At 48.1% G+C, this 25674-nt stretch overlaps 1 protein-coding gene across 4 annotated transcripts in view; it reads right to left on the bottom strand.

Moving 5' to 3' along the window:
• Nucleotides 1-25674, bottom strand: part of NARS2 (asparaginyl-tRNA synthetase 2, mitochondrial) — a 125816-nt gene that overhangs the window by 29333 nt on the left and 70809 nt on the right. For all 4 annotated transcript variants that reach the window (XM_073548654.1, XM_073548653.1, XM_073548652.1 and 1 more), the window contains exons 3-9: nt 23064-23173; nt 22355-22475; nt 22093-22233; nt 5056-5136; nt 4754-4854; nt 2730-2862; nt 1474-1572 (exon numbers count right to left, since the gene is read on the bottom strand). In XM_073548654.1, coding sequence (XP_073404755.1) covers nt 1474-1572; nt 2730-2862; nt 4754-4854; nt 5056-5136; nt 22093-22233; nt 22355-22475; nt 23064-23173 — 786 coding nt within the window. The remainder of the gene's footprint in view (nt 1-1473; nt 1573-2729; nt 2863-4753; nt 4855-5055; nt 5137-22092; nt 22234-22354; nt 22476-23063; nt 23174-25674) is intronic.

Here is a 25674-nt window from a genome sequence, read left to right on the forward strand (position 1 = left end):
TTCCGGATAAACCATGGACACACCTGTCCATGGACTTTATCACTAATCTTCCATCTTCCAAGGGCAACTCAGTGGTATGGGTAGTGGTTGATAGATTTTCTAAGCAAGCCCACTCTTTGCCATTACCTGCGTTACCATCTGCTGAAACCTTGGCCCGCTTGTTTATACAGCACATAGTTCGGTTGCATGGAGTGCCTGTGAACGTGGTGTCGGACAGGGGTGTCCAATTTGTGGCCAGGTTTTGGAGAGCGTTTTGTATGAAGTTGGGGGTCACGTTGTCATTCTCCTCTGTCTATCACCCGGAATCCAACAGACAAACGGAACGCACCAACCAGTCATTGGAGCAGATTCTGAGATGCCTGGCCTCCTCCAGACAGGAAGACTGGTGTGAGGTATTGCCCATGGCAGAATTTGCATTCAACTGTCGTATTAATCAGTCTACCGGAAAGTCTCCCTTTCAGGTCAATTATGGGTTTGTTTCGCAGTTTGGGGAATTTTCCCGTATGGATTCGGATTGCCCTGGTGCCGAGGGGATGGTACAACAGTTAAAAACCCTCTGGAGGGAGGTGCAGGGGAACATCTCCAAAGCCCAGAAGAAGTACAAACATTTTGCGGACAGGAGGAGGGGGTTGGGTCCTGCGTTAACAGTGGGGGAAAAGTCTGGTTGTCCACCCGTAACATCAAACTTAAGATACCCTCTATGAAGTTGGGCCCAAAATTTATTGGCCCATACAAGATTGTAGAGGTGATCAACCCGGTGGCATACAGATTACAGTTGCCCACCTCCTTCAAAATATCTAACGTCTTCCACAGGTCCCTATTAAAACCTGTGGGGACAGTTAGAGAAGATCCCTCATCCGTGGCTCCACAAGTATTGGTAGAGGGTCAACTGGAGTACGAGGTAGGGCGCATCATTGATTCACGGTGGGTGCGCCGGAGACCTCAGTACCTTATTCATTGGAAGGGATATTCCGTTGAGGATCGGTCATGGGTTCCATGATAGTCTGAAGCACGCATTGTCACCGCTGCTGCCCCGCTCCACAGGTATCTTTGAGCACTGTTTTTGTACTCAGGACACGCGTACTGGCTCAGTGAGCAAGTGCAGTGCGGTGTTCCTGACAGTCAGCCTATGTTCACGGAGCGATCTATGACAGATCATTCATTGAGTATCGTTAGAGCGGTCTGCTTGCATAATGACTGCAAAATCAGGTGGTGTAAACGAACCCTACGTGTATGTTCACATTTTGTGTTTTGTTATTTTTTCTGTAGGTAGCATCTTTTTTTTTTTTTTCTCCATTCAGGAAAAAAAGTTGCAAAAACCCTGACAGGCTGCAGATTTGTAAAAAAAAATAATGCATGGAGAAAAAATGCAGCGTGTGAATGGCATTATTGACATGTGTTTCACTTTGATGGTAGTGTTAAAAAAAAAAACCTTTGCAAAAACGCCATGTGTGAACATAGCTTCTGACTCACTTGCTGTCCCGGGGACACGTGTTTGAAGAAAAGGTTCACGTCTTCGGGGCAAGCGGACAGTAACGCTGCAGTTGTGTCTTTAAACAAATTCTCCATAACCTACAAGAAGAAAAGAGAACAAGGCTGTGGATATACAGTGATGGACAATATACATGTAAGGTAACACTATGCCCCGAGAAGGGTCTGACCCCACTGCTAAAGTTATAGAAGGACCATACAGGGGGCTGCAGTCACATGATCCATGATGCGACACCTCTCTGCACCCCCAGGAGCATACAGGGAAGCAGCGCATTCACAAGACCCATGATGCGGACTCTCTCCGCACCCCCAGGAGCATACAGGGGGCCAGCGCAGTTATAAGACTCATGATGCGTCCACTCTCTGCACCTTCAGGAGCATACAGGGGGGCAGCGCAGTTACAAGACCCATGACGCGGCCACTCTCCGCACCCCCAGGAGCATACAGGGGGACAGCGCAGTCACAAGACCCATGACGCAGCCACTCTCTGCACCCCCAGGAGCATACAGGGGGACAGCGTAGTCACAAGAATCATGACGCGGCCCCTCTCCGCACCCCCAGGAGCATACAGGGGGACAGCGCAGTCACAAGTCCCATGATGCGGCCTCTCTCTGCACCCCCAGGAGCATACAGGGGGGCAGCGCAGTCACAAGACCCATGACGTGGCCACTCTCCGCACCCCCAGGAGCATACAGGGGGCAGCGCAGTCACAAGACCCATGACGCAGCCACTCTCTGCACCCCCAGGAGCATACAGGGGGACAGCGCAGTCACAAGAATCATGACGCGGCCCCTCTCCGCACCCCCAGGAGCATACAGGGGGACAGCGCAGTCACAAGTCCCATGACGCGGCCCCTCTCTGCACCCCCAGGAGCATACAGGGGGGCAGCGCAGTCACAAGACCCATGACGTGGCCACTCTCCGCACCCCCAGGAGCATACAGGGGGCAGCGCAGTCACAAGACCCATGACGCAGCCACTCTCTGCACCCCCAGGAGCATACAGGGGGACAGCGCAGTCACAAGAATCATGACGCGGCCCCTCTCCGCACCCCCAGGAGCATACAGGGGGACAGCGCAGTCACAAGTCCCATGACGCGGCCCCTCTCTGCACCCCCAGGAGCATACAGGGGGGCAGCGCAATCACAAGACCCCTGACGCGGCCCCTCTCTGCACCCCCAGGAGCATACAAGGGGCAGCGCAGTCACAAAAATCATGACGCGGCCACTCTCTACACCCACCTGCATTATGTGCTCCAGGCTTTCCGTGAAGGAGATTTCCGCTTCCACCATGTAGAACTCGGCCAGATGTCTCCGACTCTGCGAATTCTCTGCTCGGAACGTGGGGCCGAAGGTGAAGACTTTCTGGAACCCCCTGAAAGAAAAATTAAAAGGATAGTTATCAATAAGACAAGCCGACTGTAGGATACCCAGGGGTCCAACCTCTGGGACCCCCCCCACAGTGTGAACCAGGGGGCCATTTATGTCATATGAATAGGATCAGACACGGAGGATGGACCATTGCGACCTCCATGATTGGAAGCCCTAGGAATACAGTGGGAAAAAATAAGTATTTGATCCCTTGCTGATTTTGTAAGTTTGCCCACTGACAAAGACATGAACAGTCTATAATTTTAAGGGGAGGTTAATTTTACCATTGAGAGATAGAATATCAAAAATAAAATCCAGAAAATCACATTGTGTAAATTATATAAATCTATTTGCAGTTTGCAGTGAGAAATAAGTATTTGATCCCTCTGGCAAACAAGACTTAATATTTGGTGGCAAATCCCTTGTTGGCAAGCACAGCAGTCAGATGTCATTTGTAGTTGATGATGAGGTTTGCGCACATGTTAGGAGGAATTTTGCTCCACTCCTCTTTGCAGATCATCTCTAAGTCATTAAGATTTTGAGGTTGTTGCTTGGCAACTCGGAACTTCAGCTCCCTCCATTCTATGGGATTAAGGTCTGGAGACTGGCTAGGCCACTCCATGACCTCAATGCGCTTCTTTTTGAGCCACTCCTTTGTTACCTTGGCTGTATATTTTGGGTTATTGTCTTGCTGGAAGACCCAGCCACGACCTATTTTTAATGTCCTGGTGGAGGGAAGGAGGTTGTCACTCAGGATTTTACGGTACATGGCTCCATCCATTCTCCCATTGATGCTGTGAAGTAGTCCTGTGCCCTTATCACAGAAACACCCTCAAAACATAATGTTTCCACCTCCATGCTTGACAGTGGGAACGGTGTTCTTTGGGTCATAGGCAGCATTTCTCATCCTCCAAACACGGAGAGTTGAGTTAATGCCAAAGAGCTCAATTTTTGTCTCATCTGACCACAGCACCTTCTCCCAATCACTCACAGAATCATCCAGGTGTTCATTGGCATACTTCAGACGGGCCTGCACATGTGCCTTCTTGAGCAGGAGGACCTTGCGGGCACTGCAGGATTTTAAACCTTTACGGCGTAATGTGTTACCAATGGTTTTCTTGGTGACTGTGGTCCCAGCTGCCATGAGATCATTAACAAGTTCCCCCCGTGTAGTTTTAGGCTAATCTCTCACCTTCCTCATGATCAAGGATAACCAATGAGGTGAGATTTTGCATGGTGCCCCAGATCAATGTCGATTGACAGCCAGTTAGTATTTCTTCAATTTTCTTACAATTGTACCAACAGTTGTCTTCTTCTCACCCAGCGTCTTATGGTTTTGTAGCCCATTCCAGCTTTGTGCAGGTCTATGATCTTGTCCCTGACATCCTTATTAAGCTCTTTGGTCTTGCCCATGTTGTAGAGGTTAGAGTCTGACTGATTAATTGAGTCTGTGCACAGGAGTCTTTTATAAAGGTGACTATGTAAGATAGCTGTCTTTAATGCAGGGAGCAAATTGATTAGGAGCGTCTATCTGGTTTGTAGGAGCCAGAACTCTTAATGGTTGGTAGGGGATCAAATACTTATTTCTCACTACAAAATGCAAATACATTTATATAATTTATACACAAAGTGATTTTCTGGATTTTATTTTTGATATTCTATCTCTCAATGTTGAAATTAACCTACCCTTAAAATTATAGACTGTTCATGTCTGAGTCAGTGGACAAACTTACAAAATCAGCAAGGGATCAGATACTTATCTCCCCCCACTGTATGCAGGACAGGGGGCCGTGTCCCACGTTTGGGTCAGGGCAATCACAGAGCTGAATATAACACATGCCCTCAGATGGAGTCACGGGAAACATCGGGGGTCTTGGGAGATTTGGCAGCTTTACCCTGACGTGATCTCCAGGTGCAGCTGTCCGGACACGGTAAGGAACGCAGGAACCCCGAAAAACCCGCCGTCACCCTCCAGACCGCAGTCTCTGCCTGGGGCCTATGAGAAATGATAAAATCAGCACCTGGTACAGTGCTCCCCCTAGTGGAGAAATATCAGTATCTCTCCAATAAGGGGGAAACGTCTGCACATGTAAACATCGTTACTCGCTCCACCTATAAAGGCTGACAACAGAGAATAAGGGATTGTTTTCCAACTCTAAAGCAAATGTAGACCCTTTAATGACTCCAGCTCGCTTACCTCCACCTGGAAGAGTTCTCCAGCACCCTCGCAGTCGTTAGAGGTAATTATGGGGGTGTGGATGTGGGTGAATCCATTACTCTATCACCAAAGAGAAGACAGAGATAATTATACACAGCGGAGAGTTACAGTGACAGCACTGATACAGGAGGATAATGCACGATTTAGGGGGGAGAGAGGACCACACTTTCCTTATACTCTAGCACCCTCTTGTGGTCATACAGTAAATGACAGCTTGGAAAAACTGGGTAACAATCAATAAAGCTGAATTGTCACCCAGCTTTCTCAGAAGTACAAGAAAACAAACAAACAAAGAAACAAACCAAAAAAAAATAACTTTAATAATAAGAAACTGATTTATGACAGCAAAAATTAATTTAATAAAAAGCAGCTCCATCTAGTGGTCACATGGTGTAATGCTGCTAATTGCAATGCCGAATTCTGAATACTCATCCATTATCCAAGACCAAAGAGAAGGAAACGGAGAACTTGCTTAAGGCGGTGTTCACACACTGCGGCCGCAAAGAATCTGGATTCAAATATTCTGGGTACGCAGCTTCCATGCAGAGCTATGTGTCTCCACTGTTACATGTCTCTTCCTGTAGGCAGCAGAAGAGGGAAGGACGGACATGTGATGCAGAGTCAGACTACACAGGGTTTTGCTTGTAGTCTGTAACCGTGGAGACACCTAGCTCTGCACCGCAGCTGCATACACAAAACGAAGTGATTTTAGTTAGGCAGAAGGGATTATTTAACCCCTTCACCCCCAAGGGTGGTTTGCACGTTCATGACCGGGCCAATTTTTACAATTCTGACCACTGTCCCTATATGTGGTAATAACTCTGGAACGCTTCTATGGATCCCGGTGATTCTGACATTGTTTTCTTGTGACATAATGTACTTCATGTTAGTGGTAACATTTCATTCAAATAACTTGCGTTTATTTGTGAAAAAAACGGAAATTTGGCGAAAATTTTGCAATTTTCCAACTTTGAATTTTTATGCCCTTAAATCACAGAGATACGGCACACAAAAAACTTGATAACTAACATTTCCCACATGTTTAATTTACATCAGCACAATTTTGGAAGCAAAATTTTTTTTTGTTAGGAAGTTATAAGGGTTAAAAATTGACCAGCGATTTCTCATTTTTGCAACACCATTTTATTTTTAGGACCACATCACATTTGAAGCCACTTTGAGGGGTCTATATGATAAAAAATACCCAAAAGTGACACCATTCTAAAAAATGCACCCCTCAAGGTGCTCAAAACCACATTCAAGAAGTTTATTAACCCTTTAGGTGCGTCACAGGAATTTTTTGAATATTTAAAAAAAATGAACATTTAACTTTTTTTCACAAAAAAAATACTTCAGGTTGAATTTTTTTTATTTTACCAAGGGTAACAGGAGAAGTTGGACTGCAAAAGTTATTGTGCAATTTGTCCTGAGTATGATAATACCTGATATGTGGGGGGAACCACTGTTTCGGCGCATGGCAGAGCTCAGAAGGGAAGGAGCGCCGTTTGACTTTTTCAATGCAAAATTGGCTGGAATTCAGATCGGACGCCATGTCACGTTTGGAGAGCCCCTGATGTACCTAAACAGTGGAAACCCCCCACAAGTGACCCCATTTTGGAAACTAGACCCCCCCAAGGAACTTATCTAGATATGTGGTGAGAACTTTAAACCAGGGCTGTGGAGTCGGAGTCGGAGTCGTGGAGTCGGTAGAAATGTACCGACTCCAGCTTTAAAAAAAATGTATTAATATTTCATAATTGAACTTTCATATGAATTTTATAAATGTTACTCAAATATATATGTTCTATCAAAGTATGAACAACAGTGATAAGCAGTTCTGCTGGAGATAGAGACATTTCTTACTTCTTGTGTGTCACTGTTCTCCACTGCCCTTATCTAATCTTATACTTGGTTAACCTCATGCTGCCCCAACCCCCCTACTTACAATGTATGAAACTGAAAGTGAAAATGTGTTGCAAATTCTTAGTAGTAAAGCTCCTCCTCTAGACTAGATCATACTAGGTGTGCGTCTTCCAAGCATCTCACAGCTGCCTGCTACTCAGAAGAGGAAGACTGTAAAGGCCCTTTTACATTTAGCGATGCACCAGCGATCCAACCAGCGATCCGACCCGGTCAGGATCGCTGGTGCATCGCTAAATGATCGCTAGTGAGCTTTCATACAGAAAGATCTCACAGCGATGCAGCAGCGACGCAGCGCACGATACTTACCATTCACACACAGCGATCCTGCGTCCTCCCGCCCGCGTCCACGCGTCGCTCGTCGTCACAGCAGGAAGCCCAGCAGGAAGCGCCCGACGAGAAATGGAGCCGGACATTCTCGCGCGATCAGCGATGAGCAGCGGGGGAGCCGGTCGCTGGTAAGTATCACACATAGCGATATCGCTAGCAATATCGCTATAACGTCACAAAACCAGTGACGTTTTAGCGATATTGCTTAGTGTAAAACCCCCTTTAGAAGTATTATCCTTTCAACAAACTTTGCATCAGTTAACTGTGAGTACATGAGGAATAATAACAGTATTACTGACCACTATATCAGTTGTACGACCTGGCAATAATTTTGTACAATTGTTTTTAGGAAAAACAATTGTCATTTGGATTGTGAATGCAGAATTAAAAACCTGAGAATGTCAAAGAAGTATCACATTAAATCAGCTGTATTTGAACATTTCACCATCACTCAAGATAGAAAACATTATGTCTGTCAGTGTATGACAAATGATCCAGACGAAAACAAATGCTGTGACGCCAAGATGAGTGCATATTCAGGCAAAGATAAAAATGCTCCTACCAGAGCTTCTAATCTAAAGAGACATTTACAGCGCTTTCATCCAGAAGTACTGAAAGCAGTGGATGAGAAAGACTGCATCCAAACCAATGAACCAGTGCCCAGCTCTTCCAGCCAAACAAAGGAGCAGAGAACTTTGCAGCCATCAGTTGCAAGATATTTTGTCAGTGACAAAGTTACTGTGACAATGACAGTAGATACATTTAAAAAACAGATCATAGAGCTTGTTGTAAAGGATAGTGTGCCTATTTCATTATTTTCACGACCAGCTTTTATGTGTCTGAATGGGGAAATGGCCCGCAAGCTTGGTGTTTCTCTGGAGAGAGAGAGTATTAGAAAATTAGTAATCGAAGAAGCTTTTAAACAAAAGGAAGAACTTAAAAAAACTCTCAAGGGATGCTTTCTGTTTCTTAAAATGGATGCCTGCACACGTCACAGAGTGAACTATTTTGCCATCAATGTCCGATTTGTTTGTGACAAAAATGAAATAGTTACCAAGACATTGGCAGTAAAAGACACCAAAGCTCATCACACCAGTGAGTTTCTCCAGGTCTTGGTGGAAAAGGTTCTGCAAGATTATGAACTTAAAAAAGAGCAAGTTCTTTCTGTCGTAACTGACAATGCTTCAAATATGATAAGTACTATTAAGCTAATGAATGAGAGTAATGATGGTGACCAGCAGCTAGAAGAACATTCTGGGTCCACAGACACAGAAATGTTTGAAATAGAGGAACACAGTATTGTAACTGAGGAGCAAACTGAAGTTGCTTCAGATAAACAGCAACATGATAGTTTAGATGATCTTGTTGAAACTGTGTCAATATGTTCTTTCATCACATGCGCTGTGTTGTGCATACGCTACAGCTGGCTATAAGAGACAGTCTGCAAGAAGGACATGCTGCTGCACTGATTGGCAAGGTGAGAAAATTGGCTACTGTTGCCAGAACCCCTAAAGTTGACTCAATTTTGAAGAGACGTGCTGGAAAAGGGGCAATTATTGATCAAGCCACACAATGGGGCAGTACTTACTTAATGATTCAGCGCTTGGTTGAACTGAAAACCTTTCTTGTAGACATGGCTAACCCTCAACTGATGCTAAATGAAAGTCAGTGGAATCAGGTGACTGAGCTGGAAAAATTGCTAGAGCACCCATTTACAGTGACTAAAAAATTACAAGCAGAGGACTTAACTCCAGGTATTTTCTTAAAGGAGTGGAAGAACCTGATGTTTCGCCTGTCCCAAAGAGGAGGGTTAATTGCAAGTGGCATTGCTACATCAATGAAACGGAGAGAGGAGCTACTATTACAAAATAACATTCTTTTGGCAGCTGTTTATGTAGACCCAATGCATCGGATTCTTCTAGATGATCAACAGCTAAGTAAAGGAAAAGAAGCTCTGTTTGAAATAGCAGTAAGGAATAAAAGGGTTGCAGAACAGTCAGGAGGAACAAGAAGAATTTGGTCGTCCTGCCACATCTTCACCCTCATCATCAACTGATGAAGAATTTAATTTCGAAAAATATTTGGATCACAAGGACCGTGCAAAGCGTTCCCGCATAGAAGAAGAGTCATCCCCATCAAGGAACACACCCAGTACATTTCAGCAGAATTTTTCATGTGCACTAAAAGAAATTGAGAAATTTGACCGTTCATCAAAAATAACAGTGCAACAAGCGATTCCTCTGTATCCTGACATTGTCAGAGATGTTGCCCGAGTGGTTACTGCTTTGCCACCAACACAAGTTAGTGTAGAGAGGTTGTTCTCTGCTCTCAAAATAATTAGATCAGATTTGAGGGCATCCATGAAGGAGGATCTGACAGAGGCAATACTTTTTCTGAGGACAAATTTATAGATTTCTTCTTATTAACTGCATAAAAGTGTTTATTGCATATTTACTTACAGTTTATAAAAGTTTATAAAAGTTATTTGCTATATTCTAATTGTATTCTAATAAATGTAGTTTTTGCTCTAAGTGGTCTGATTACTTATATGATGGTGAGAAACTGAATAAGCACGATGTTTAATATTTTACAACAGTAAATTTGTTGTTATGAATTGGCCATTTATGAAGGAGTCGGAGTCGGAGTCGGAGCCGGAGTCGGAGCCTGATAAAATCCAGGAGTCGGAGTCGCAACTGTGGCTTACCGACTCCACAGTCCTGCTTTAAACCCACAAGGGCTTCACAGAAGTTTATAACGTACAGCAGTACAATTAAAAAAATCATATTTTTTCCACAAAAATGATCTTTCAACCCCAATTTTTATTTTCCCAAGGGTAACAGGACCCTAAAAGTTATTGTGCAATTTTTCCTGAGCACACTGATACCCCCACATGTGGGGGTAAACCACTATTTGGGCGCATGGCAGAGCTCGGAAGGGAAGCAGCGCCATTTGACGTTTTTGGCTGGAATTGAGATCTGACACCATGTCACGTTTGGAAAGCCCCTGATGTACCAAAACAGTAGAAGCCTCCAACAAATGACACCATTTTGGAAACTAGACCCCTCAAGGAACTTATCTAGTTGTGTGGTGAGCACTTTCACCCCTCCAGTGCTTCACAGAAGTTTATAACGCCCGGGCGTGAAAATAAAAAATTCGTATTTTTTCCCAAAACCATGATCTTTTAGTCACAAATTCTTTTATTTTCCCAAGGGTACCAGGAGAAATTGGACCCCAAAAGTTGTTGTCCAATTTGTCCTGAGTACACTGACATCCCATATGTGGGAGAAAACTACTGTATGGGCACACGTCGGGGCTCGGAAGGGAAGTAGTGACGTTTTGGAATGCAGACTTTGATGGAATGGTCTGCGGGTGTCATGTGCGTTTGGAGAGCCCCTGATGTACCTAAACTATTGAAACTCCCCAGAAGTGACCCCATTTTGGACACTAGACCCCCCACGGAACTTATCTAGATGTGTGGTGAGCACTTTGAACCCTCAAGTGCTTAACAGAAGTTTACAACGCCCGGGCGTGAAAATAAAAAAAATCATTTTTTTCCACAAAAAACAGGATTTTTGGGTTGCTTACCGTAAAATCTGTTTCTCGGAGCCTTCATTGGGGGACACAGAGACCATGGGTGTATGCTGCTGCCACTAGGAGGCTGCCACTATGCACAAAAAAAGTTAGCTCCTCCTCCGCAGTGTACACCCCACCGACCGGCAGGGAATTTCCTCAGTTAGTGAGAAAGCAGTAGGAGAAGCAACAGAATAGATTTAAAACAGAACAAACAACTCAACTGTAACCAATCAACCAAAGAAAGAACAGGAGTTAAAGAACATGGGAGGGTGCTGTGTCCCCCAATGAAAGCTCCGAGAAACAGATTTTACGGTAAGCAACCCAAGAATCCTGTTTTCTCGTTCGCCTTATTGGGGGACACAGAGACCATGGGACGTCCCAAAGCAGTCCCTCGGGTGGGAAACAAACTTCCATCAGGCCAGCGGACTCACCACCGCTGCCTGCAGAATCCTTCTACCTAGGCTGGCGTCCGCCGAAGCGTAGGTGTGGACTTTGTGAAATTCTACAAACGTGTGAACCGATGACCAGGTTGCAGCTTTGCAAAGCTGCAGCGCGGAAGCTCTGTGGCGTACCGCCCAGGAAGCACCCACTGCCCGGGTAGAGTGTGCTCTGATCCCCGGAGGAGCCACTCGATGCTTAACCCGGTATGCCTCCAAAATTGCCGATCTGATCCAGCGAGCAATAGTAGCCTTGGAGGCCGGGTGACCTTTCCGCGCCCCATCTGGAATTACGAAAACAGAGTCTGTCTTTCGCAGGGAAGCCGTCCTAGACAGATAGACTCTCAGCGCCCTGAGCAGGTCCAGCTTGTTCAAGGACCGCTCCCGAGGATGAGATGGACTCGGACAGAAGGAAGGCAGAACAATATCCTCATTGAGGTAAAAGGAGGACACCACCTTCGGAAGAAACGTGGCCGGAGTCCGCAGAACTACCTTATCCTGGTGAAGTACCAAAAAAGGCGAGCGGCAAGAAAGAGCCGCCAATTCCGACACGCGCCGGATGGAAGTGATGGCCACCAGAAAAGCTACCTTCCAAGAAAGGAGAGAAAGGGAAACATCCCTGAGAGGTTCAAAAGGAGGATCTTGCAGAACCACAAGAACCAGATTAAGATCCCATGGAACCACGGGCGCTCGGTACGGAGGGTCCGTGTGAGCTACACCCTGAAGAAAGGTTTTGACCTGAGGGCAGGAGGCCAACGTCTTCTGAAATAAAATAGACAGCGCCGAAACCTGACCCTTCAAAGAACTGAGGGCAAGTCCCGCATCCAGCACTGCCTGAAGAAACGCCAGAACAGAAGGGAGAGAAAAGCACATGGGCGCGAAGTCATTGGCCTCACACCAGGTGAAATAGGCCTTCCAAGTACGATAATAAATTTTGGAAGATGATGGCTTTCTTGCTCGGATCATGGTATGAATTACTCGATCGGAGAATCCTGCCCGTTTCAAAACCTCGGTCTCAACAGCCACGCCGTTAAATTGAGCGGCCGAGAATTGGGGTGGCAAATCGGGCCTTGAGACAGTAGATCTGCCCTGTCTGGAAGCTTCCAGGGGGGTCCGCGAGAAGGTTGACAATGTCCGCGAACCAAGACCTTCTGGGCCAATTCGGGGCGATGAGAATGACTGGAATTCCTTCTGCTTTGATCTTCTTCAACAGCTTGGGAAGAAGCGGCAGAGGGGGGAACAGGTAGGGGAGTTCGAACTGCGACCAAGGAACGGCCAGAGCGTCTGCGCCCACTGCCAGAGGGTCTCGAGACCTGGAAACAAACTGTGGGACTTTCCTGTTGAGGCGAGACGCCATCAGGTCGACATCCGGGGTTCCCCATCGACGGCAGAGCAGATGAAACACCTCCGGATGTAGGGACCACTCTCCCGCCGCGAAACCCTTGCGGCTGAGAAAATCGGCGGCCCAGTTGTCTACGCCGGGAATGTGTACTGCGGAACTTGTCGGGACAGAAATCTCTGCCCTATGAAGAATTTTGGACACTTCTGCCAGAGCTGAGACACTCCGTGTCCCTCCTTGGCGGTTGACATATGCCACCGCTGTGGCATTGTCTGTCTGAATCCGGACAGGCAAGCCTCTGAGCAGCCTCTCCCAGAGGACGAGAGCCAGATAGATCGCTCTTATCTCTAGGACGTTGATCGGCAGAGCTGATTCCTGAGTCGACCAACGACCCTGAACAGTGTGATTGCGGAACACTGCACCCCAGCCGAGGAGGCTGGCATCCGTTGTTACAATCTGCCAGTGAATGGGAAAAAAAGACCGACCCAAGTGGATAAGAGGTGACGTCAACCACCAGTTGAGTGACCACTTGACCCGGCATGAAAGACATACAGGGCGATCTAGGGACAGAGCCGACCTGTTCCACCTCGACAGAATGGCGTGCTGGAGAGGTCTGGCGTGAAATTGGGCAAAGGGAACTGCCTCTATCGCCGCCACCATCTTTCCCAGGACCCTCATAGCTGTTCGGAGGGACGGAAATCGTGTGGTCTGCAGCGATCGTACATCCTGCTGCAGGGAAAGAATCTTCTCTCGTGGGAGAAAGACCCTTGACCGACGAGTGTCGAACAGTAGGCCCAGAAACACAAGATGTTGAGAAGGAATCAGACAGGACTTTTTCCTGTTGACGATCCACCCGAAATTGGAAAGGGTGTCTAGGACGATCGTCAAACTTAGGCGAGCCTGTTGGAAAGAGGAAGCTTTGATCAGAATATCGTCGAGGTACGGAAAAAGAACGAGACCTCTGATCCTCAACAAGGCCATCAGCGCAGCCATGATCTTCGTGAAGACTCTGGGAGCGGTGGCGAGACCGAAGGGGAGCGCGACGAACTGGTAATGTTCCTGGCGAATTGCAAAACGCAGGAACTTCTGATGTCCGGAGAATATGGGCACGTGTAGATAGGCATCTTCGATGTCTATTGAACACATTAATTCCTGCTCCTCCGTGGAAGCGATTACCGAACGAACCGGCTCAATCTGGAAGTGGCGAAGGCGTACTCTCTTGTTGAGAAGCTTGAGATCCAAGATGGGTCGGACCGCCCCGCCTTTTTTCGGCACCACAAAAAGGTTCGAATAAAATCCTGTGAACTGCTCCGAGTCAGGAACGGGCACAATCACCCCGGAACTGAGGAGAGAGGTGATGGCCGTAAAGAACCCAGGATCAAGGCTGGATCTTTTGGAGGACGGGATTCGAAGAAACGATCCCGTGGAAGAGAAACGAACTCTATCTTGTAGCCTGACAATACAACCTCCCTGACCCAAGCGTCCTCTACTGAGGCCAGCCAGACGTCCCTGAAGAAGAGAAGTCGACCTCCCAATCGGAAGGGACCCTCGGGAGTCCGACGATAGTCATGTAGATGTAGACCGTCCAGATCTGGATCTGGATGGTCTGCCCTGGGAAGAGTGGGATCGCCAGGAAGGAGTGGGTCTGAAGGAAACTTTCTTTCTATCTTGGCGCGCCTGCGGTCTTTGTTGGTTGGATGGGTTCTCCGCCGTATTGAAACGGCGGAAAGCCCGAAAGGGTCGAAACTGACGCCTTAGTGGAGGTCTGCGAGGCTTGGACTGAGGGAGGCGGGAACTCGAGCCTCCGGTGGCGTCCTTAATATTCTGGTCCAATTGGGATCCAAAGAGGCGTACTCCCTGAAAAGGCAGATTAGTAAGAGACTTTTTAGAAGACAAGTCCGCCTGCCAGGCCTTGAGCCAAATTGTACGTCGGATTGCCACAACGTTGCTTGACTCCTGAACTGCGCAGGATGCGGCATCCAAAGAAGCAGAAAGCAGATAATCCCCCGCATAGGAAATCTGATTGGCGAGATCGGCCAATCGCTCTGGTTGTGCTTTATCTAGGATGCCCTGACGAAGATCCTCTGCCCAAGTAGCTATGGCTTTTGCTGCCCAAGATGAAGCAAAGCTTGGACATACCGCCGCTGAAGCCGCTTCGAAGGCGGACTTAGCTAGGGATTCTATAATCCTATCATTAGAATCCTTTAGAGACGCCACGCCTGAAAGCGGGAGAACCGTGTTATTAGAAAGTCTGGACACGGGCGGGTCCACCGAGGGAGAAGCAGACCAGTTGTCCGTGAGCTCTTTAGCAAACGGGTACAGTATGCCGAGACGCTTTCCTCTTTGAAAGCGTCTGGTCGGATCTTCTCTTTCCCTGGTAAAAATCTTTCCAAACTCGGAATGGAAAGGAAATACCCTGGAGGGTGTTTCCGCCCGTCTGAACGAAACCTCCTGATCTGAGGATTTCGCAGGGGGGTCAGCAATCTCGAAGGTCTGGTGAATCGCTGCAATGAGGTTCTGCACCGTAACCTTCATGTTCGCATCCTGGTCCGAATCCAGCTCTAAAATCCCCTCAGAAGACCTGTTCGAGAACGCTTCACCTGACTCGGGAGAGGAGGCCTGGGAAGGAGGCTGCTGAGAAGGACTATGCGGTGAGATGGGACGAGGAGAGGCTTCCGGCTGGAGATCCTGCCTGGGTCTTTTGCGCTGGCTGACTCAGAAGGAATCTCTTGAGACCTGCTGGACCCTGCAGAAGTGTCCAGTGGCAACTTATCCAGAGCGGCTACTAGGGACTGAGACACCCTGGTGAGGTCTGCCACTGATTGTGAAAGAGATGAAGCCCAGCCAGGCATGGGGGTTCACTCTCACCTGGGGCCATAGATGGCTCCTGGGCGGAGTCAGGCTGAATTGGATTGCTACAGTCCAGGCAGAGGGGAGTGGACTGACCTGAGGGAAGTTTGCGATTGCAAGAAGAGCACGCAAAGTACTTGACTAGAGTGCAGGAGGGAGCCGCAGGGCGGTTACGGTCAGATTTAGAGTTAGACATAGTGATAACTGAGGTAGTGCCGGAAGGTTGGTGGACAGAAGGCAGAGGAGGGTGTCAGTCTGCAGATGCAGAGCTACTCACGGTCCGGTGTCCCCAGAGACAATGCTTTCCGGCTTGTCTGCAGCTGCAGGTCAGAGCAAAATCCGGCTGACAGGCCAAGAGAGCGATATCCGGCTGACAGGACGGTGTCCGGCTGACAGGCTGGGAAGATGGCGACCGCCTGAGAGGAATGGGAAAAACGCGCGCTTCCAGGGGAAGAAGGGCGGAGCTAACCGCCAGGCTGAAAGAGGCACCGCCCGCTGGCCAAGAATAGGCTGGGGTGCAAGAATGAGGCGGTGTGAGGACCTGGAACGGGCAGGAGACAAGCCCGCTTAGTAGAAAGGGGCGGGGGGCGTGGCCGCGAAGCTGAAGTAGGCCCGAATTGAAGCCGGGGCCTAAATTAATAGCGGCGGCTGTCTGCCAGCACGGGGTCGGCGCGGAAGTGCCGCAGCCGCTGCCGCAAAAGAAAACTGTCAGGAGGGAAGGGAACTGGCTGTAAGAGAGAGAGCGGAGGCTGCATGAATGCGCAGGATAACCGCAGGTGTCCGCAGCGCCACCGCATCCCTGCTCCAAGGGGAACGCTGCCACCGTATCCACTGAGGAGACCAAAGGGTCCCAATACTCACCCGTCCCGGGCCCGAAGAAAGGTACCAAATTCCTGAAGGACGTCTGCGTCTCGTCCAACCGACAGGCTCTGGTAGGCGAGTGGGTGGGAGACTGACGGCAAGGACCCCTTGAATCGCTGACACGTCTTCGTGTTGGCGTCCGCCAGGAAGGCTGCTGGTCCTGCTACGGAGAACTGCGAGGATACGGGGTGGCAGTACATGCCGTACTCACAGACTCCTTGTGGGAGTACAGATGTGACTATACACACTGTATCCCTCCGGAAAAACCTGAAAAGGAACGACGCACATCGAGGTAGATATGGGTCTAATCAAAGACCCGTGTCCACCTCCTACTGACACTAAGCTAAACTGAGGAATTCCCTGCCGGTCGGTGGGGTGTACACTGCGGAAGAGGAGCTAACTTTTTTGTGCATAGTGTCAGCCTCAGGGCCGGCGTCAGCACCCAGGCAGGTGCCGGGGCCCTGGCGAGATGGGAGGGCCCACTCACGCTGTCTGGGATACCCGCCGGCCGCCGCCACGCCCCCCATGTACTGACCCCATCCTGCGCCCTCCTCAAGGGACCCACGCAGTGACGCAGCCCCTTACAGCCAGCAATGATCATCGCTTCCTTCGGCTGTAATCGTGTGCGGTGCCAGCACAGGACCTGTGATGAGGTCACAGGAGGGGAGGAGTCACGGGTCACATGATCAGGGCGGCTGCAGGACTCTGCTGTGCTGGTCGCTTTTCATTATAGTGCTGGTCTGGATGGATGAGGTAACGTTTATGTGTGGGACAGTGGGGTCAGGGAGGTGGTTTACAAGGTGGATGTAGCAGAGCCGTGTGTGTACTTGTGTGGGGTCAGGAGGGGTTTACAAGGTGGATGTAGCAGAGCCGTGTGTGTACTTGTGTGGGGTCAGGAGGGGTTTACAAGGTGGATGTAGCAGTGCCGTGTGTGTACTTGTGTGGGGTCAGGGAGGGGTTTAACAAGGTGGATGTAGCAGAGCCGTGTGTGTACTTGTGTGGGGTCAGGGAGGGGTTTAACAAGGTGGATGTAGCAGAGCCGTGTGTGTACTTGTGTGGGGTCAGGGAGGGGTTTAACAAGGTGGATGTAGCAGAGCCGTGTGTGTACTTTGTGTGGGGTCAGGAGGGGTTTACAAGGTGGATGTAGCAGAGCCGTGTGTGTACTTGTGTGGGGTCAGGAGGGGTTTAACAAGGTGGATGTAGCAGAGCCGTGTGTGTACTTGTGTGGGGTCAGGAGGGGTTTTACAAGGTGGATGTAGCAGAGCCGTGTGTGTACTTTGTGTGGGGTCAAGAGGGGTTTACAAGGTGGATGTAGCAGAGCCGTGTATGTACTTTGTGTGGGGTCAGGAGGGGTTTAACAAGGTGGATGTAGCAGAGCCGTGTGTGTACTTGTGTGGGGTCAGGAGGGGTTTACAAGGTGGATGTAGCAGAGCCGTGTGTGTACTTGTGTGGGGTCAGGAGGGGTTTTACAAGGTGGATGTAGCAGAGCCGTGTGTGTACTTGTGTGGGGTCAGGGAGGGGTTTAACAAGGTGGATGTAGCAGAGCCTTGTGTGTACTTGTGTGGGGTCAGGGAGGGGTTTTTCAAGGTGGATGTAGCAGTGCCGTGTGTGTACTTTGTGTGGGGTCAGGAGGGGTTTAACAAGGTGGATGTAGCAGGGCCGTGTGTGTACTTGTGTGGGGTCAGGGAGGGGTTTAACAAGGTGGATGTAGCAGAGCCGTGTGTGTACTTGTGTGGGGTCAGGAGGGGTTTACAAGTTGGATGTAGCAGAGCCGTGTGTGTACTTATGTGGGGTCAGGAGGGGTTTTACAAGGTGGATGTAGCAGAGCCGTGTGTGTACTTGTGTGGGGTCAGGGAGGGGTTTTTCAAGGTGGATGTAGCAGAGCCGTGTGTGTACTTTGTTGTGGGGTCAGGAGGGGTTTAACAAGGTGGATGTAGCAGAGCCGTGTGTGTACTTGTGTGGGGTCAGGAGGGGTTTACAAGGTGGATGTAGCAGAGCCGTGTGTGTACTTGTGTGAGGTCAGGAGGGGTTTTACAAGGTGGATGTAGCAGAGCCGTGTGTGTACTTGTGTGGGGTCAGGAGGGGTTTACAAGGTGGATGTAGCAGAGCCGTGTGTGTACTTGTGTGGGGTCAGGAGGGGTTTTACAAGGTGGATGTAGCAGAGCCGTGTGTGCACTTGTGTGGGGTCAGGAGGGGTTTACAAGGTGGATGTAGCAGAGCCGTGTGTGTACTTGTGTGGGGTCAGGAGGGGTTTAACAAGGTGGATGTAGCAGAGCCGTGTGTGTTTTTGGGTGGGGCCAGGAGGGGTTTACAAGTTGTACGGAGCAGAGCCGTGTGTGTACGAGGTGTACGGAGCAGAGCCGTGTGTGTACGAGGTGTACGGAGCGAAGCCGTGTGTGTACGAGGTGTATGGAGCAGAGCCGTGTGTGTACGAGATGTACGGAACGGAGCCCTGTGTGTACGGAGCTGAGCCGTGTGTTTATGGAGCGGAGCAGAGCCGGGGGTGTACGGAGTGAAGCCGCGTGTGTACAAGGTGTATGGAGCGGAGCCGTGTGTGTACGAGGCATACAAAGCGAAGCCGTGCGTATACGAGGTGTATGGTGGGGAGCATTTATACCTCCCGAGTCCCAACTGTCCCGGATCCAGCGAGACAGTCCCGATTTTGAGAGAGAGACTGCCCCAGCCGGGAGCTTACTTTCCCCGTGGGACACAGGAGTACACAGCGGAGCCCCAAGGAGCAATTTAAAACTTGCACGTAACGTTCTACCAGAAGTGACGTGCTGGAAGCTGACCAGAAATTAGGTCATTTCAGTAGGAGATTGTGACGGAACCATGGAGGCACTTCAGGGAATGCTTCAGATCCATCACCGTGTCCTCCTCCAACAGCGCGGACAGCGGGATCGCCTTGGAATCGGGGATGTCGGCCATGTGAGCGGATCATGATATGTCCTGCACCAGGAGGCTCAGGTGGGCACTACAATGGGAGCTGGGCTGCTATAGTATCTTTATAGAATTTTTCTTTCTCTGTTTCTTTCTCTCTCTGTTCTTTCTCTCTAATCTTTTTTTTCTCTCTCTCTGTTCTTTCGCTCTCTGTTCTCTCTCTGTCTGTTCTCTTTCCTCCTCTCTCTCTGTTCTTTCTTTCCCCTCTTCCTCTCTGTTCTTTCCCCTCTTTCTTTTTCTCTCTACCTCTCTGTTCTGTCTTTCCCCTCCTTTTTCTCTCTCCCTGGTCTTTTTTTCTGTCAACTCTTTTTCTCTCTCCGTTCTTTCTTTCCCCTTTTTTCTCTCCCTCTCTGTTATTTATTCCCCTCTTTCTTTCTTTCTCTCTCTGTTCTTTTTTTCTGTCCACTCTTTCTTTCTCTTTGTTCTTTTTTTCTTTCTTCTTTCTCTCTGTTCTTTCTTTCCCCTCTTTCTTTCTCTATCTGTTCTTTCTTTCTTTACCCTCTTTCTTTCTCTCTCTGTTCTTTTCTTTCTCTCTGTTCTTTATTTTCTCTTTCTTTCTATGTTCTTTCTTTCTTTCTCTCTCTGTATCTTTCTCTGTTCTTCCTTCCATTCTCTCTCTTTCTTTCTGTTCTTTATTTCCCCTCTCTTCTTTCTTTCATGCGTACACTACTAATCAGTAGCCTCCATCACATGAACGTGTTTTGCCACAGAGCGAGTGTCCGTGTGGATCACATGCGTGTCCGTGTGATCCACACAGAGAGAAGTCCATTTTTGGCCGTCACCACGGATGTCACACGGCATAAATCGTGGTATGTGTTAAAGGAGGGGCCAACTGAGACTTTTTCGCCCGGGGCCCTCAAAAACCTGGAGCCGGCCCTGGTCAGCCTCCTAGTGGCAGCAGCATACACCCATGGTCTCTGTGTCCCCCAATAAGGCGAACGAGAAATGATATTTTTGCCCCCAATTTTTTATTTTCCTAACAGTAACAGGAGAAATTGGACCCCAAAAGTTGTTTTGCAATTTGTCCTGAGAAGGATGATACCCCAAATGTGGGGGTAAAACACTGTTTGGGCGCATGGAAGAGCTTGGAAGGGAAGGAGCACCATTTGACTTTTTCAACTCAGAATTGGCTGGAATTGAGATCAGACGCTATGTTGCATTTGGAGAGCCCCTGATGTTCCCAAACAGTGGAAACCCCCAATTATAACTCCAACCCGAACCCCAACACACCCCTAACCCTAATCTCAACCCTAACCCTAGCCCTAACCCTAAAGGGAAAATGGAAATAAATACATTTTTTTATTTTATTATTTTTCCCTAACTAAGGGGGTGATAGCGGGGGGTTTGATTTACTATTTATGGCGGTTTTTATGTTTGGCGGCTGTCGCACGCTAAACGACGCTTTTTATTGTAAAAATAGTTTTTGCATCACCACATATTGAGAGCTATAATTTTTCCGTATTTTGACCCACCGAGTCATGTGAGGTCTTATTTTTTGCGGGACGAGTTGACGTTTTTATTGGTACCATTTTCGGGCACGTGACATTTTTTGATCGCTTTTTATTCCGATTTTTGGGACGCAGAATGAACAAAAACCAGCTTTTCATGAATTTCTTTTGGGGGGTGCGTTTACACCGTTCCGCGTGCGATAAAATTGATACAGTGGTTTTATTCTTCGGGTCAGTACGGTTACAGCGATACCTCATTTATGTCTTTTTTTATGTTTTGTCGGTTTTATGCAATGAAAACTATTTTATATAAAAAAATAATTATTTTTGCATCGCTTTATTCTGCGAGCTATAACTTTTTTATTTTTTTGCTGATGATGCTGTATGATGGCTCGTTTTTTGCGGGACAAGATGACGTTTTCAGCGGTACCATGGATATTTATATGCGTCTTTTTGATCGCGCGTTATTGCACTTTTTGTTTGGCGGTATGATAATAAATCATTTTTTTTTGCTTCGTTTTTTATTTTTTAAGGGGTTCGCTAAAGGGGTTAACTAATGTGACAGTTTTATAGGGCGGGTCGTTACGGACGCGGCGATACCTAATATGTGTACTTTTATTGTTTTTTTATTTCCAAAAAATGGATTTATTGGGGGAATTTTTTTTTGTTCTAATTTATTTGGCGATTTTTTAAAAATTATTTTAACACGTTCTTTTTTTTTTTTAAACTTTATTACATTGTCCCAGGTGGGACATCACTGTCCTGTGACAGATCGCTGATCTGTCACATCACAGATCACTGTGACAGATCAGCGATCTGTCACAGGCACTGCTGCAGACTTCCTCATGCCTGCGCTTTGCAGGCACTGAGGAAGCCGGCTCCCTGCAGGCCCACGTCGCCATCTTGGATTCGGAGGCCTGCAGGGAAGGAGCCCCCGCAGCAGCGCTGCACATTGCGCTGCCGTGGGGGGCTCAGGGAAGCACGGAGGGAGCCCCCTCCCTGCCGATGCTTCCCTTTAACCCCCGGTACACCGCGATCATGTTTGATCGCGGTGTGCAAGGGGTTAACGTGTTGGGGGCGGTCCGTGACCACCCCTGACACATTGTGCAGGGTGTCAGCTGTGATAATTAGCTGACACCCGGCCGCGATCAGCGGCGCTCATCATGTGGGCGCCGCTTATCGCTGAGACGTACTATCCCGTCCATGAGCATAGGGGCCCGGGTCCCATGGACAGGATAGTACGTGTGATGTCAGGAAGGGGTTAAACAGGAACATCCGGCCTCGACATGACACCCGACTGAAGGAGAAACATCCAAACCTTAAAGTACTGGTGTATGGCTGCCGTAGCTTCGCTGCGGACCCTGAGTAATGAGCTGAATGTGTTTGTCCTGCAGCGCAGGTGAGGGAACTGCCGGACGTATTCTGGAGGGTGACGCTCCTTTATTTTCAAGGGAAAATCCTGCAAAAACAAATAATTAAGTAACAAAGATAAAACACATCAATGTCTGCAGCTGTGAGAGGGGGGAGAGAGCAGCACGGACATCGCCTGTAACATCAGTGACAGCAGCTTCTCCTCCTACCTGGGAATCACAGGCTCCTAATACATGAATCTCCTCGGCCTTCAGCTCCACATTCTGTGATTTACTGGGACTCCTCACCAACGATCCGGAGATCTCCACCGAACTGCCGAAACTGATGGCACTAAGCAAAGATGCTAGGAGTGAATAATGAGTGCAGCTCTGGAGTATAATACAGGAAAAGTAATGTATGTACACAGTGACTGCACCAGCAGAATAGTGAGTGCAGCTCTGGAGTATAATACAGGATGTAACTCAGGATCAGTAATGTAATGTATGTACACAGTGACTGCACCAGCAGAATAGTGAGTGCAGCTCTGGAGTATAATACAGGATGTAACTCAGGATCAGTAATGTAATGTATGTACACAGTGACTGCACCAGCAAAATAGTGAGTGCAGCTCTGGGGTATAATACAGGATGTAACTCAGGATAAGTAATGTAATCTATGTACACAGTGACTGCACCAGCAGGATAGTGAGTGCAGCTCTGGGGTATAATACAGGATGTAACTCAGGATCAGTAATGTAATGTATGTACACAGTGACTGCACCAGCAGAATAGTGAGCGCAGCTCTGGAGTATAATACTGGATGTAACTCAGGGTCAGTAATGTAATGTATGTACACAGTGACTGCACCAGCAGAATAGTGAGCGCAGCTCTGGGGTATAATACAGGAGGTAATCAGCATCATGATTCCTGCACGTCTTACCTGTGTTTATGATGGGGTTCACCCACAATCTGGAGGCTTTCCAATGATGAGCCATCATTGACATGTAGGAATAAAATTTCTTTCTGTGAGCGGACGGAGCGGACCCAGCCCTGTAAAATGATACAGGAGAGGATGTCACTTATAATAATAATAATAATAATAAATTTTATTTCTATAGCGCCGACATATTCCGCAGCACTTTACATTTCAGAGGGGACTTGTACAGATGATAGATATTACAGCATAACAATAATCACATAGATAATAACAGATACCAAGAGGAATGAGGGCCCTGCTCGCAAGCTTACAGTCTATGAGGAAAGAGGGAGACACGAAAGGTGGGTGGTAACAGTTGCCCTGATTGTATGGACCAGCCATAATGTTAAGCGTGTAACAGTACAGACACTGAGGGCTAATGGATGCATAAAGCATGTGGGAACATGATCCGGGAAATCTGGTTATGGTAAAATCTTTGACTGTGCCACACAGGGATAGATTAGGTTAATGTGTTGAGGCGGTAGGCCAGTCTGAATAAATGTGTTTTCAGGGCACGCTTAAAATTGTGGGGATTGGGGACTACTCATATTGACCTGGGAAGTGCATTCCAAAGAATTGGCGCAGCACGTGTATAGTCTTGGAGACGGGAGTGGGAGGTTCTGATTATTGAGGATGCTAACCTCAGGTCATCAGCAGAACGGAGGGCACAGGTAGGGTGGTATTCTGAAACAAGGGAGGAGATGTAGGGTGGTGCTGAACTATGGAGGGCTTTGTGGGTGAGGGTAATAAGTTTGTACTGGATTCTGGAGTGGATGGGTAACCAGTGTAATGACTGGCACAAGGTAGAGGCATCGGTGTAACGATTGGTGAGGAATATGATCCTGGCTGCAGCATTCAAGACAGATTGGAGAGGGGAGAGTTTGGTAAGAGGGAGACCGATTAGAAGAGAGTTACAATAGTCCAGACGAGAATGAATAAGAGAAACAGTCAGAGTTTTTGCAGAGTCAAAGGTAAGAAAAGGTCGAATTCTAGAAATGTTTTTGAGGTGCAGATGACAAGAGCGAGCCAGTGATCGAATGTGGGGGACAAAGGAAAGCTCGGAGTCAAGTATGACCCCAAGACAGCGGGCATGTTGCTGGGGAGTAATAGTGGAACCACACACAGAAATGGCAATGTCGGGTATAGGTACATTAGTAGAGGGAGGAAACACCAGGAGTTCAGTCTTTGACAGGTTCAGTTTCAGATATAGTGAGGACATGATATTAGACACAGCGTTTAGACAATCGCCGGTGTTTTCTAGAAAGGCTGGCGTGATGTCAGGACAAGAAGTGTATACACAGATGCAGTCCGGCCCCTCCAGTGACAGGTGGAGGACCCCCGCAGGCTGCAGCACTGTAACATCTCTCCACAGAAAAGTAAATGACTTTATACTGCAGTTTACCCAGTGCTGCCATCTAGTGGCCAACAGGCTGCACCACAGAAATATCCACGTTTAGTCTGAACTCTGAGACCTCGCAGTCGGACCTCAGATGCTGCCGTAGAAAGTTGTGGGATCCCACAACCCGGAAGTTATTGTAGAAATGCAATCTTATCAAATATGATTTTTTATTATTTTTGGGCTGAGAATGAAGCAGGATTCAAATTGATATTTTTAATTATTTTTTAGTCCCCATTGAAGGTCTTCAACCTGTGACTTCAGTATTATTATTATTATTATTATTATTTATTGTTATAGCGCCATTTATTCCATGGCGCTTTACATGTGAGGAGGGGTATACATAAAAACAAGTACAATAATCTTAAACAATACAAGTCATAACTGGTACAGGAGGAGAGAGGACCCTGCCCGCGAGGGCTCACAATCTTCAAGGGATGGGTGATAATACAGTAGGCGAGGGTAGAGCTGGTCGTGCAGCGGTTTGGTCGATCGGTGGTTACTGCAGGTTATAGGCTTGTCGGAAGAGGTGGGTCTTCAGGCTCTTTTTGAAGGTTTCGATGGTAGGTGAGAGTCTGATATGTTGTGGTAGAGAGTTCCAGAGTAGGGGTGATGCGCGAGAGAAATCTTGTATGCGATTGTGGGAAGAGGAGATAAGAGGGGAGTAGAGAAGGAGATCTTGTGAGGATCGGAGGTTGCGTGCGGGAAAGTACCGGGAGACGAGGTCACAGATGTATGGAGTCTCTGGGCAATTGGGAGCCAGTGAAGGGATTGACAGAGGGGAGAAGCTGGGGAATAGCGGGGGGACAGGTGGATTAGTCGGGCAGCAGAGTTTAGAATAGATTGGAGGGGTGCGAGAGTGTTTGAGGGGAGGCCACAGAGCATGAGGTTGCAGTAGTCAAGGCGAGAGATGATGAGGGCATGGACTAGGGTTTTTGCAGATTCTTGGGTGAGGAATGAACGGATGCGTGAAATATTTTTGAGTTGAAGTCGGCAGGAAGTGGAAAGGGTTTGGATATGTGGTTTGAAGGAGAGATCAGCGTCAAGGATAACTCCGAGGCAGCGAGCTTGTGGGACTGGGGAGAGTGGGCAGTCATTTACTGTAATTGATAGGTTCGTAGGGGGGGTCACGTGAGATGGGGGAAAGATGATGAATTCTGTTTTGTCCATGTTGAGTTT

This window comes from Dendrobates tinctorius, unplaced genomic scaffold (assembly GCF_039654945.1).
Source record: "Dendrobates tinctorius isolate UK_male_01 unplaced genomic scaffold, ASM3965494v1 ptg000157l, whole genome shotgun sequence".
Classification (NCBI taxonomy): domain Eukaryota; kingdom Metazoa; phylum Chordata; class Amphibia; order Anura; family Dendrobatidae; genus Dendrobates; species Dendrobates tinctorius.